The 14775-nt window shown below is 40.9% G+C and overlaps 1 protein-coding gene across 1 annotated transcript in view; it reads left to right on the top strand.

Moving 5' to 3' along the window:
• EPCAM (epithelial cell adhesion molecule) overlaps positions 1-14406 on the top strand; it is a 29513-nt gene extending 15107 nt beyond the window's left edge. Inside the window, 4 exon segments of the mRNA XM_006172243.3 lie at positions 3379-3537; positions 7460-7660; positions 12642-12686; positions 13975-14406. Coding sequence (XP_006172305.1) covers positions 3379-3537; positions 7460-7660; positions 12642-12686; positions 13975-14016 — 447 coding nt within the window. The 3' untranslated portion in view covers positions 14017-14406.
• Positions 14407-14775: the final 369 nt, after the last annotated feature.

Below are 14775 nucleotides of genomic sequence, written 5' to 3'. Positions count from 1 at the left end.
CGCCCTATAGCAAAAACCTCTCCAAAAAAAATTAATAAAAATATAATGCCCCTCATATTTGGATCTGTGTAATGTTTTCTCATAACCAAATAAGTTATGCATTTTTTTTGAGAGATTTTTGCTATAGGGTGCGTGCACTCGCCAGACAGACAGAGAGAGAAACAGAGAGACAGAAAGCGAGAAATCATCCCCCAGGGGGGATGACCACACCGCAGTCCCTTCTCCTCCGTTCTCCCCTTGGGATCTTGGGCACGCACGCACACGTGCCTGGTGTGAGTTCCAAGCCACCGGATCCGGGACATGAACCGCGGTCGACTACATGGGAGTCCAGCGACATAGCCATTATGCTAACTGCTGGTCCCAACTTACGCATTTTTGATGGGAAAACTACATAGAAAGAACTGTCCTCAGTTCTTCACATCAGAAGGCTCCTGATGTCAGTTTATCTCTGTTAGTCATTTTAACTTTGGTGAAGATAGTGTCCTCCAGCTTTCTCCACTATACAGTTCTTGTTTTCAAATAGGCTGATGGGCAAATACATGGATATTGTGTAAATGTTCTTTGGTGGAGATTAAGGATTATTTATTTATTTATTTAATTCCATTTGTTACTACTGTATTTATTTTTATTTTGACCAGAGAGAAAGGCAAAGTGAGTAAGCAAGCCGTTAGGTCTGGGATTTGAACTGTGGTTGACCATGTGGGAGGCCAGCATTGTAACCACCATGTCGCCTGCTGGACCATTATTACTTTTTGATTGGTCAATGGGTGATTTTAGCCTGAATCAGTTATTGTGATAGTCACAAAGTAGTATAAAAATTTTAACACCTTCAGTTAATGACAATTTAGACCTTGAACTATCTGCTTTGTTAAAAACCTACTGCTTCTTACTGTTTTGTAGTAAAAGCATTTTTTAAAGAAAGATTTTTAATTATTTACAGTGCACTTCAGGAAACGATCACATCTCGCTATCAACTGGATCGAAAATTTATCACAAATATTCTGGTATGATATTTGTAGTAAGTGAGCTTTGGCAGGAAGTTGGTGGGATGGGATGGTTTCATTATAAAGGACAGCCAGATTTTAGTAGTGGTTACATACTTTTCTATCATAGTTAAAGTCTGGGGCACATAATGTAATGTCATTGATGTTCTTCCACAACTTTTGAAACCTTTGTTTTATCCTTAAAATAAAGCATCAGGTCAGCAGGTGGCATGGTGATTAAGGTGGTAGATTTCCCCATGGCTGACAGTGCGGTTTGAGTCCTAGACTTGAAAAATGTGCTCGGCATGTGGCATGGTCATTAAGGTTGCTAGACTCCCACATGGCCGGGATCTGGTGACTTGCTTGTGAACAGTGAGAGACAGAGAGATAGAAAGTGAGAAATCACCCCCGTTGTGGGGGGTGGCCATGCCATAATTCGTTTTCCTCCATTCTCCTATCAGGGGAGAGGGGGAATGCCGGCACATGTGCCTGGCAAGAGTTTCAAGCTGCAGGGTCCAGGATGTGAGCTGTGGTGTGGTAGGGCATGTGGGAGTCCAGCCAGGTAACTGTTATGTAATCTGCTGGTCCCATCTTTTTTTCCCTTTTTAAGAATTCTTTATTTAATTTTAGTTATGATTATTATTGTTTGTAATTTTTTTTTTTTTTTGGAGAGATTTTTCGCTATAGGGTACGTGTGCTCGCCAGACAGACAGAGAGAGACAGAGAGACAGAAAGCGAGAAATCATCCCCCAGGGGGGATGGTCACGCCATAATCCCTTCTCCTCCATTCTCCTCTTGGGATCTTGGGCACGCACACACGCCCAGTGTGAGTTTTAAGCCACCGGGTCTGGGACACGAACCACGGTCGACTACGTGGGAGTCCAGTGACATAGCCATTACGCTAACTGCTGGTTCCCTATTGTTTTTAAATTTGATTAGAGAGAGAAAGGGAAATGAGAAAGCAAAGCAAGCTACCAGGTCCAGGACTCAAACTGTGCTCAGCCATATGGGAGTCTAGCGCCTCAACCACCATGCACCTTGCTTGGTTCCCCTAAAGACTCTTCAGAAGGGATGTGCTTTTTTTTTTTCCTTTTTAAAAAATATGACAGTGGGCACATGTTAATACTTTCAGTAGAGAGAAGGGTAGGTGGGGGAGAAGCCCCCTCATCAGAGCCTAATCACCCAGTTCTCCATCCCATCAGGATTTTGATCCCTGTGCCAACACTAGTGTGTGAGTGTGAGTGTGTGTGTGTTTTAAGTATTTGGGGCTGAGACTAGAACCCTGATTGGCTATGTGGGATCTGGACCTATTGGCTTGAAAAATCACACTGAGTGTGTGTGTGCACCAAAAATGCTGAGGAGACTGGAGAAAGGATTGAGGTGTGGCCATTCCCCTTGGAAGAGTGATTTCCCACTTTCCCTCTCTCTCTTATTGTCTCTCTCTAGTGAATGCACGTGCCCTATGGTGAAACTAATATATATATATAATAAAATAAAAAAGTAAAATCTTTTTTTCTTTTTAATTTTTTTTGGAGAGGTTTTTGCTATAGGGCGTGTGCTTGCCTGAGAGACAGAGAGATGGAAAGCGAGAAATCACCCCCCAGGGGGGATGGCCACAGTGCAATCCCTTCTCCATTCTCCTCTCGGGATCTTGGGCACGCACGCACACGTGCCCTTCCTGAGTTTAAGCCGCTAGGTCCAGGACTCGAACTGGAGTCGACTATATGGGAATCCAGCAACATAGCCATTACGCTAACTGCTGGTCCCAAAAAAGTAAAATCTTTATAAAATAGTTCCCTGGGGAACCAGCAGTTAGCGTAATGACTATGTCGCTGGACTCCCACGTAGTCGACCGCGGTTCGCGTCCCGGACCCAGTGGCTTAAAACTCACGCCGGGCGCGTGTGCGTGCGTGCCCAAGATCCCGAGAGGAGAATGGAGGAGAAGGGATTGCGGCGTGACCATCCCCCCTGGGGGGTGATTTCTCGCTTTCTGTCTCTTTCTAAAAAAAAAAAAAAAAAAAAGTTCCCTGGGAGATTTTTTTTGTATTATTATTTAAATGTTTGGTTGCAATGATGTCTTATTTTCCTTGAATAAAAGTATTTCATTATTGCTATTTTTTAACTTGACTAGAGAGACAGAGAGAGAAGGGGAAAGCAAGCTGCCTGGGACATGAACTGCAGTCAGTCATGTGGGAATCCAATGCCCCCAACCACCATGCCATCTGCTGGCTCTGATTTTTGTATTATTAATGATTAACTTAATTATCTGCTAATGGAAAGGAACACTGATGTGTATAGATTGTAGAAGATCAAACACTGAATATTCTGATTATTAAACAATGATTTTCATATGTTTGAGATTATATTAATTTATATTTTTCAATTATTTTTCTAGTACGAAACGATCACATCTCGCTATCAACTGGATCGAAAATTTATCACAAATATTCTGTATGAGAATAATGTTATCACTATTGATCTAGTACAGAATTCTTCTCAGAAAACTCAGAATGATGTGGACATAGCTGATGTGGCTTATTATTTTGAAAAAGATGTAAGTATATTCTTCCTTATTTTATTCAACTGTGTTTATATGGCTTCAGCATTGCAGAACATGGAGCTACTTCTTTTTTTTTTTTGAGAGGTTTTTTTCACTATAGGGCACGTGCGCTCGCCAGACAGAATGCAGGGTCTAAAAGCTGGCATCATTGCTGTCATTGTGGTTGTGATAATAGCAATTATCACTGGAGTTGTTGCAGTGGTTATTTCCAGAAAGAAGAAAATGGCGAAGTATGAGAAGGCTGAGATAAAGGAGATGAGTGAGATGCATAGAGAACGTAATGCAGAACTACTGCAGATTGAAAATTACCTACAAGAAGGAAAATTAGTAAATTAAATTAGATTACAAATATATGAACATGGGCAAAGAGAAGATCTTTCAGGATTATTTCATTAGTTAACAACATACATTTTTAATAGTGAACCTGTACTGAGAAATATAAGCAGCTGAAAGTTGGCTTTACCAATCTTCACCACAAGTGTCTTATTAAGTATTTTATTTATTTTTTTTTTTTTTTTAATTTGCCAGAGGCATATGCATTCTAGGGAGAGGAAGAAAGCACCCACATGGGGAATAATCATGCCACGATTCCTTCTTCATTTCTCCTTCTTTTGGGATTTTGGGTACTCTCATATGTATGTCTACCATGTTGTTTAAGATGCTGGGTCTGGGACTCAAACTGTGTGGTTGCACATATAGGGAGTCTAACCACTAGACCATGGGTTGACTCTGTAAGTCCTATTACTACCCTCTTGGTAATTACTTGATGTGTTTATCTCCCTGTTTTATTTATTATTTATATGAACAAGAACTTACATTTAAAAATTACTGTGCAGTTTGTGTGATTTAAATATTTTGTTTAGGGACCAGCAGGTGGTTTGGTGCTTGAGGTGCTGGACACTCCCACATGGCTTACCACGGTTCAAGTCCCGGACCTGGTGGCTTGCTTTCTCACTTTCCCTCTCTTTCTGTCTCTGTTTCTCTCAAGTCAAATTGAAATAAATAAATGAATGAATAAATTAAATTAAATAAATAAATTTTTAAAATATTTTGTGGGGCTGGCAGGTGGCGTGGTGGTTAAGGGTGCAGTACTCCCCCATAGCCGACTGTGGTTCGAGTCCCAGACATGGTGGCTTGCTTTCTCACTTTCCCTTGCTTTCTCCCTCTCTCTCTCCTTTCTCTCTCTTGCTCTATCCCTCTCTGATTAAATTAAAATAAGTAAATGAATAAATAAAGTTAAATAAATTAATTATTTTATTTAAATAAAAAATATATTTTGTTTATACTTGCTCCATGGCCTTGTGGTTGAAGTGGTTTGAGTCTGGCATGCTGGAGCTTTAGAAAAATTCCTTGTGCTGGGCCAGCAGATGGCTTAGAGATTTCATCGCTAGAATTCCACATGGTTGATCTTAGTTCTTGTCCTGGATCCAGTGGCTTTAAATTCAGGCAAGGCGTGTGTGCGTGTGTGTCCAAGATCCTAAGAAGAGAATGGAGGAAAAGACATTGCAGTGCGGCTATTCTCCTGGGAGGGGTGATTTCTCACTTTCCCTCTTCCTGTATGTTTGTTTGTCTCTCTCCCTGGTAAACATATGTGGCATGTCCATTCTTCATGGAAGGTGCTCTCTCCTCTCTTTTTGTTTTAAGAGATTTTTGCTATAGGGCAGGTGCACTGGCCAGAGACACAGAGAAAGAAAGACAGAGGGGTCCAGCAGGTGGTGTGATGGTTAAGGCGCAGGACATTCCCACATGGCTGACTATGGTTCAAGTTCTGAACCTCGTGGCTTGCTTTCTAACTTTTCCTCTCTCTCTCTTTGTGTCTCTCTATGGTCAAATTAAAATAAATGAATCAATAAGTAAAATTAAATAAATAATTCTTTAAAAAATTACATTAATCTATTAAGAAAAGAAACAGAAAGCGAGAAATCCCCTCCCCGCCCACCCCCATCCCCCAAGGGGAGATGGCTACACCGCAGTCCCCTTTTCCTCCATTCTCTTCTTGGGATTTTTTGCACACACTTACACGTACCTGCTGTGAGTTTCAAGCTGCTGAGTCAGAACTCGAACTGTGACTATTTGCAAGTCCAGCAACGTAATCATTATGCCATGTGCTGTTCCCTCTCCTCTTTCTCTTTGTCTCTGGAGAGGACATGCACACTCTAGCAAAAAAAAAAAGTCTTAATTTCAGTACGTTATACTGATGTATTTTTTGATGAAATGTGAGGTTTGCTTTAGAATAATCAGAATTGAGGTATGGAAGTAAGAAGATTGACTATGTGTTGATATTGCTGAATCAGGATGACAGGCATACATGGGCTTTACTATATAGGTCGAGCATCTCTAATGTGAAATCCAAAATCCAAAATACTCAATAATCTGAAAGTTTGTGATTACCAATGTGATGCAACTAGTAAAAAGTTCTATATCTGACACTATGTGCTGGGTCACGGTCAAAATGCTGCAATACAGGGACCAGCAGTTAGCGTAATGGCTATGTCGCTGGACTCCCACGTAGTCGACCGCGGTTCGCGTCCTGGACCTGGTGGCTTAAACTCACGCCGGGCACGTGTGCGTGTATGCCCAAGATCCTGAAAGGAGAATGGAGGAGAAGGGATTGTGGCGTGGCCATCCCCCCTGGGGAGTGATTTGTCGCTTTCTATCTCTCTGTCTCTGTCTGGCGAATACACACGCCCTATAGCAAAAAAAAACCAAAAAACAAAAAAAACCAAAAACAAAAACCTCTCCAAAAAAAGAAAAAAAAAATGCTGCAATACAAAAATGTTTTGTAAAATTACTTTCAGGCTATGTGTATAAGGTATATATAAATGTAAGTGAATTTTGTGTTTAGACTTTGGTCCCATCTTGATGATATCTCATTTATATATATGCATATCTTCCAAAATTCCAAAACCCTAAATGCTTCTGGTCCCAAGGTGGTTTTTTTTTTTTTTTTTTTTTTGATAGGATTGTTTTGTTTAGCTTTGTTTGTTTATTTATTTATTTATTTGGAAAGGTTTTTGCTATAGGAAGCGTGCGCTTGCCAGAGAGACAGACAGACAGCTAGAAATCACTCCCAAGGTGGGATAGCCATGCCCCAAATCTCTTCTCCTTCATTCTCCTCTTGGGATCTTGGTAACCCATGCACATGTGCCCAGCATGAATTTAAGCCACTGGGTTCAGGACTTGAGCTGTGATCGACTGCATGGGAGTCCAGTGACGTAGCCATTAAGCCATCTGCTGGTCGCTATTTATTTATTTAAATTTGACCAGAGAGGGACAGAGGGAGGGAGAGAGAGAGAGGGATAATGAAAAATTAAGCTGCCAGGTCTAGGACTCAAATCACGGTTGGCCATATGGGAGTTTCCAGTGCCCTTAACCACTATACCACCAGCCCCTTTGGCCCAAGCATTTTGAAAAACCAATATTCAACCTGTACTAATTTTTATTTTTTAATTTCTTTAGTTTTTGCTATAGGGTGAGCGTGCTCACTGGAGAGAAGAAAAAGAGCAAAGTCTCCCATAAGAGGGGACAGCCACATTGCAGAGAGAGAGAGAGAGAAAAAGAGAAAGTGAGAAGTCACCCATGGAGAGGGATGGCCACACCACAATCCCTTCTCCTCCCTCTCTCAGGATTTTTGGGCATACATGCACATGCACCTGACATGTTTTTCAAGCCGCTGAGTCCGAGACTCGAACCATGAAGTCAGCCATGTGGGACCCAGCTACCTTAAATACCATACTATTGGCTCCGGTCCTGTTTTAACCTCTGTATATGTTTGAAATTTTTTTAACATTCTGTTCACTGAAATCATAAAGATTTTTGGAAACAGATATTTTGATGTATAGTTGGTGTGTAATTATATGTGGCTGCGGTTGACTTTATTAAATATTTTTAATTGCTTTTCTTCTTTTCAACATAGGTTAAAGGTGAATCCTTGTTCCATTCTAAGAGAATGGACCTGAGAGTAAATGGAGAACAACTGGATCTGGATCCTGGTCAAACTTTAATTTACTATGTTGATGAGAAAGCACCTGAATTTTCAATGCAGGGTCTGAAAGCTGGCATCATTGCTGTCATTGTGGTTGTGATAATAGCAATTATCACTGGAGTTGTTGTAGTGGTAAGTACAGATCAAGTACGTTTAATGGTGTATTCCTTCAAGAAAAGGTAATACATTTCTGAAAAAGCTCCATCCATGTTCTAGAACATATTAATGAAGCAGTCTTCATTTTAAATAATTCTCTATAGTGAACAAAATTATTGAATTTTTTGTTCATTTAAAAAATATATTTATTATATTTTTAAAGGAGATATTTTTGCTGTATGACAAGTACGCTTGCTGAAGAGACAGAGAGAGAGACAGAAAGCGAAAAATTACCCCTTAGGGGGATGGCCATACTGCCATCCCTTCTCCTTCACTCTCCTCTCAGGATTTTGGACATGCTCTACACATACTCCTTTGTGTGAGTTTTCTTTTTCTTTTCCCTGTGTGAGTTTTAAGCCACCTTATCTTTGACTTGAACTGCAGTCAACTATGTGGGAATTAAGCAACGTAACCGTTACACCATCTGCTTGTCCCTATTGTTATTTTTTTAAAATTTGACCAGAGAGAGCAGGAGAGAAAAAATGAGAAAGCAAACCACCAGACATAGGACTCAAACCGTGGTTGGCTATGTGGAAGTCCAGCACCTTAACTACCATACCAACTGCTGGACCTTCATATTCCCTTTTAACGAAACAGTGACAGTGAAGCGAAAAAGGATGTGAATTTGAAAATAGTTGATGCCAAGCACTGCACAGGCCAGTTATATTGCCATCAATAGCAAATTTCCTTCAGTTACTGTCACTGCAAATGGTTCAACACTTCGGCCAGGAATGGTACAAAATATTTGAATTCCCAAACCATTCAGTGAGATAGATAAATAGAATACAAATTAAAATTAGGAGAGAGTTTTTGTTTATTTTAGTTTGTTATAGGGAGTGTGCACTTACAGGAGAGAGAGAGAGAGGCTAAGTGAGAAACCACCATCCAGGGGTGATGGCTGGCCACACTGCAGTCCCTTCTCCATTCTCCTCTCAGAATTTTGGGTATATACACACATGCCCCTGGTCTCATTTTCAGGCTACTGAATCCATGACACAGATCGCAGTCTTTTATGTGGGATTTAGCTGCCTTCTTTTCCATGCCACTTGCTGGCCCTGAAGCAACATTTTAAATAAAGATTAGCAAATTGAATTTAGCTGCACTTCAAAAGAAGAATGCATCACTTGAAGAAGTAGACTTTGCTATCCTATCAGGAATCTTACCAACATGACAAAACTCAAATAGATTTGAAGTTATATGGGATCTTACATTTTTTAAAATTGATTTATTCTTCTTTTCTATTTTATAATTTCTTATTTATATATTTTCAGTTCAATGAAATTACCATCTTTGTCTGCCTGGAAGAATACAAAAGTTGAATTACTATTTTATTCCAAGGACTGTCCATATTGTCCAAATATATGTGGATGGCATGTCTAGATCACACCATTGTGAAAGGAGCTGGCACTGCACCACCATGTTCAAACAAAAATGTCCAGATAAAGAGTAGTTTAAAATGTAAAATAAAGTCAGGCCAGCTGGTGGCGTGGTGCTTAAGGTGGCTGGATCCCACAAGGCTGTCTATGCAGTTTGAACGCCCCAAAATCTCTAAAGGAGATTTGAAGGAGAAGGGATTGTGGCATGACCATTCTCCATGGGAATGTTTTCTTCCTGTCCCCCAACTCTTATCTGTCTCTCTGGTGAGGGCATGAGTCCTTCAGCAAATCTTTTTTAAAAAAGTGTGAAGGAAATTAATTTAGGAAATATTTACACAACCTTGAGGAGAAGGGAAACTGTAAAGCAAGAAATTTAGAATGAAGAAAATGATATTTATGACTTTATTAAAATTAAATGTTTTGGGGCTGACAGGTGGTATAGTGGTTAAGGCACTGGACTCTCATATGACCAACTGTGGTTTGAGTCCTAGACCTATGGCTTGCTTACTCTCTGTCTCTCTGGTCAAATTAAATGATAATAATACTAAATTAATAAAATTAACTGAATAATTCCTTTTTAAAAAATTAAATGTTTTGGGGCCAGCAGATGGCGTGGTGGTTAAGGCGCTGGACTCCCACATGACCGACCATGGTTCAAGTTCCAGACCTGGCCACTTGCTTTCTCACTTTCTCTCTCTCTCTCTCACTTTGTCCTGGTCAAATTAAAAATAAATAAATAAAGTTAAAAAAATAATTCTTAAAAAGAATGAAATGTTTTGTATGGGAAAATACTATAAAGGTCTTTGTCATGCAAAGGTTGGGAAAATATTCGTGATGAATAAAACAGATGGAGGGGGGCATAATGACTATGTCGCTGGACTCCCATGTAGTCATCTGTGGTTTGTGTCCCAGACTTGGTGGCTTAAACTCATGCCGAGTGCGTGTGCGTGCGTGCCCAAGATCTCAAAAGGAGAAGGGAGAAGGGATTGCAGTGTGGTCATCCCCGCGGGGGGTGATTTCTTGCTTTCTGTCTCTCTGTCTTTCTGGTGAGCGCACGCGCCCTATAGCAAAAACCTCTCCAGGGAAAAAAAAGCAAATGGAGGTACCAACAGATGGTATAATAGTTATGTCCCTGGACTGACTCACGTATTCAAATGTGGTGTGATTCCCAGATCTGGCGACTTAAAACTGATGGCGGGTGCATGCGCGCACATGTGAGTGCATGCTCAAAATCCTAAGAGAACAGTGGAGGAGGAGGGAATGCCCCCTAGAAAGTGATTTCTTGCTTCCTGTCTCTCTATCTCTTTGTCTCTCCAGCAAGCTCACGTGCCCTATAGCGAAAATCTCTCCCCGAGAAAAAAGAAAGAAGGAAAGAAAACCCAGATGGATATTATGTGTAGTATGCTAAGAGTTCTTCCAAACTGATGAGGAAATCTACAGAAAGAATGACAACAGGAATGAACAGACAGTTTATAGAAGCAGAATTTCAGATGCCAAATAAACACATCAAAGTTAGAAAGGGGGTGCCATAGAAATCTAATTGTCCTGTAAAAATGAAAGTACAAGTGTTGTAATAAAACACATTCTAGGACCAGCAGGTGGTGTAGTGGTTAAGGTGCTGCACTCCCACATGACCTGCCCTGGTTCGAGTTCTAGACCTGGATGCTTCAAAATCACACTGGTGCATGTACATGTCTGTCCCAAAATCCTAGGAGGATAATGGAGGAGGTGGGGTTGTGATGTGGCCATCCTCCAGGGGGTGATTTCTCACGTTTTCTCTCACTGTCTTTGTTTCCAGTGAGCGCACATGCCCTATGATAAAAACCCTTATAAAAAAAAAAAAGTAAAATGAACTCACATTCGGGGCTAGGAAGGTTGAGTGGTGGTTAAGACAGCCAGATGCTACATGACCGACTGCACGGTTTGTGTCCAGGACCTGGTGGCTTGAAAAACAAACCAGGCATACGCATGCCCAAAATCCCAAGAGGAGAGTGGAGAGAAGAAAAGATTGCAGATTGCAGCATGGTCATCTCTCCTGGAGGGTGGTTTCTCACCTTTCTCTCTCCTTTTCTTTATCTTTCTGTCTCTTCAGTGAGCCCACGTACAGTATAGTAGACTAAGAAATAAAAAATGTTTAAAGAGATAGCGCAGGCTAGCAGATGGCATGTAGGTTATGGTGGTTGGATCCCACATGATTGACTGGGTTGTTTGATCCTGGATCCAAGCAGCTTGAAAAACATTCCATGTGTGTATGTGTGAATGAGGAGAATGGAGAAGGGATTTTGGTGTGAATGTTCACTCAGGAAGTGATTACTCTTCTTTTTTTTTTTTTGGAGAGGTTTTTGCTATAGGGCGTGTGCGCTCACCAGACAGACAGAGAGAGACATAGAGACAGAAAGCGAGAAATCACCCCCCAGGGGGGATGGTCACGCCGCAATCCCTTCTCCTCCATTCTCCTCTCGGGATCTTGGGCACGCACGCACACACGCCCGGCGTGAGTTCTAAGCCACCGGGTCCGGGACGTGAACCGCGGTCAACTACGTGGGAGTCCAGCAACATAGCCATTACGCCAACTGCTAGTTCCCTGTGATTACTCTTCTTTATCTTTCTCTCCCCCTCTCTCTGGCAAGTGTAAGTGCCCTATTGTAAAACTATAAAGAAAAAAAACTAAAAGAGAAAAACTGTATTCAAGGTTTTGCATTATAGTTGCTTGTCATAGTGAATCTGGATAATAATTTTGAGTGTTTATATTAGTGTATGGAAAAAAATGTGGAAGACGCCGCACTAAATTGTTGAATTTCATTTAAAAAATATTCATTGTTTCTTTCTTTCTTTTTTTTTTTTTTTTTTGGGGAGATTTTCACTGTAGGGCGCGTGCGCTCGCCAGACAGACAGAGAGAGACATAGAGACAGAAAGCGAGAAATCACCCCCCAGGGGGGATGGTCACGCCGCAATCCCTTCTCCTCCATTCTCCTCTCGGGACCTTGGGCACGCACGCACACGCGCCCGGCGTGAGTTTTAAGCCACCGGGTCCGGGACACGAACCGCGGTTGACTACGTGGGAGTCCAGCGACATAGCCATTACGCTAACTGCTGGTTCCCTCTTTATTTCTATTTTTGATTTCATTGGCTGTGGTAAACTTTTTTTTATTTTTTGCTATAGGGCGTGTGCACTCGCCAGACAGACAGAGACAGAGAGATAGAAAGCGAGAAATCCCTCTCCCAGGGGGAATGGCCACACCGCAATCCCTTCTCCATTCTCCTCTCGGGATCTTGGGCACGCTTGCACATGCGCCCAGTGTGAGTTTTAAGCCACTGGGTCTGGGATGCGAACTGTGGTCGATTACTGGGGAGTCCAGCAACATAGCCATTATGCCAACTGCTGGCCCCTGTGGTAGACATTTTAAAAAAAATATGAGTTAGTAGTGGAATTTTAACTTAAGAAACATACTAGGGATGTATTTCTTAATCATTTTTTTTTTCAGGTCAGAACTACGTCTGTTAAAAGTATATATGTCAATTTAATCTTTTTTTGATTGAGTAACATTCCTAAAATAGTAATAATTTTCCTCCTATTCAGGTTATTTCCAGAAAGAAGAAAATGGCGAAGTATGAGAAGGCTGAGGTAAGTTAATTACTTAAGTAATTTTAAAAATCCCTATTTGATCTCTTACTCCTAACATTCACTGTACTTGCCTTGACACTGATGGTTTTCAATTATGCTGGAGTCCCTTCATAATATAGTCCTTCGGGTCTTAGGGACAGTCTTAGAATATATTTTTTTGTTTATTTGTTTATTTATTTCTAATAATTATTTATTTCATTTTATTTATTCATTCATTTATTTTAATTTGACCAGAGAGAGAGAGAGAGAGAAAGCAAGCCACCAGGTCTGGGACTCGAATGATAGTTGGCCATGTGGGAGTGTCCAGCGCCTTAACCACCTAGGCCACCTGCTGGTTCCTAGAGTACATATATATTTTTAAAGAATTACTTTATTAAGCTTTATTTTATTCATTTATTTATTTATTTTAATTTGACCCGAGAGGGACAGAACAAGAGAGTGAGTGAGCAAGATGGAGAGAAAACAAGAGAGAGAGAAGTAGAAAGGGAAAGTGAGAAAGCAAGCCGCCAGGTCCAGAACTACTTGAACTGCAGTCAGCCATGTTGGAGGCCAGCACCCTTAATCACCATGCCATCTGGCAGCCCCTTAAAAGAAATATTTATCTAGGGAACAGCAGTTAGCATAGTGGCTATGTTGCTGAACTCCCATGTCGTCGAGCACGGTTCATGTCACGTCGACCACGGTTCATGTCCCGTACCTGGTGGCTTAAAACTCACACCGGGTGCATGTGTGTGCGTGCCTAAGATCCCAAGAGGAGAATGGAGGAGAAGGGATTGTGGCGTGGCCATCCCCACCATGGGGGTGATTTCTCGCTATGGTTCAAGTCCGAGACCTGGTGGCTTGCTTTCTCACTTTCTCTCTCTTGTGTTTCTGGTGAGTTCATGTGCCCTGTAGCAAATTAAAAAATAACAACAATGATAAATACAATTAAGTAGACAATTTATTTAAAAGAAAAAAAGAGGGACCAATAGTGGGTATAATGGCTATGTTGCTTGACTCCCATGTAGTTCGAGTCTTGGACCCGGTGGCTTAAATTCATGCTGGGCGCGTGTGTGCTGAGAGGAGCATGGGAGAGAAGGGATTGCGGTGTGGCCATCCCCCGGTGGGGGTGATTTCTGTCTCTCTGTCTTTCTGGCAAGTGCATGTGCCATACAGCAAAAACCTCTCCAAAAAAAAAGTTTTGTAATTGTGAGAATCATCTTGTTTTCCTCTTTCCTTTCTTTTAAACTCTTTTTAGAATGAACTACAGATTGGAAAATTAATTTTTTTCTTTACTTTTCTGTTTCAGATAAAGGAGATGAGTGAGATGCATAGAGAACGTAATGCGTAACTACTGCAGATTGAAAATTACCTACAAGGAGGAAAATTAGTAAATTAAATTAGATTACAAATGTATGAACATGGACAAAGAGAAGATCTTTCAGGATTATTATTTCATTAGTTAACAACATATATTTTTAATAGTGAACCTGTACTGAAAAATATAAGCAGCTAAACATTGGCTTTACCAATCTTCACCACAAGTGTCTTATTAACTAATATACAACTCAGAACTTGGACTGCATAGTTAAAATTATACAAAACATTGAAGGGTGCATTAAAAATATGTTCGCAGTGGAGTTTGAGTAACTATTTCATTTTGTGATTGAAAGCTGCCTGTTTAAGTCTTGTACATATAAATTTTTTTATGAACCAAGAAATAAAACATTTTAAACTATAATTCTTAACTTTGAGTCATATTGAATATAATTCCATAGTATGTACATAGGTTTGAAAGTACCCTGAATAAAATTATGAATTAGAGTTTGTGTAAGTACTTATAAGTACTTTTATACTTGATATAAAATGTATAACCTATAATATGGAAATTCTTTTTTTTTTTTTTTTTTTGAGAGGTTCACGTGCGCTCGCCAGACAGGCAGAGAGAGACATAGAGACAGAAAGCGAGAAATTATCCCCCAGGGGGGATGGTCACGCTGCAATCCCTTCTCCTCCATTCTCTCGGGATCTTGGGCACGCACGCACACACGCCCGGCGTGAGTTTTACACCACCGGGTTCGGGACGCGAATTGCGGTCGACTATGTGGGA

This window comes from Tupaia chinensis, unplaced genomic scaffold, assembly GCF_000334495.1.
Source record: "Tupaia chinensis unplaced genomic scaffold, TupChi_1.0 Scaffold139917_1, whole genome shotgun sequence".
In the NCBI taxonomy this organism is placed as follows: Eukaryota; Metazoa; Chordata; class Mammalia; order Scandentia; family Tupaiidae; genus Tupaia; species Tupaia belangeri.
Note: the sequence above shows the minus strand (reverse complement) of the source record. Positions and strands in the feature narration are given on the sequence as shown.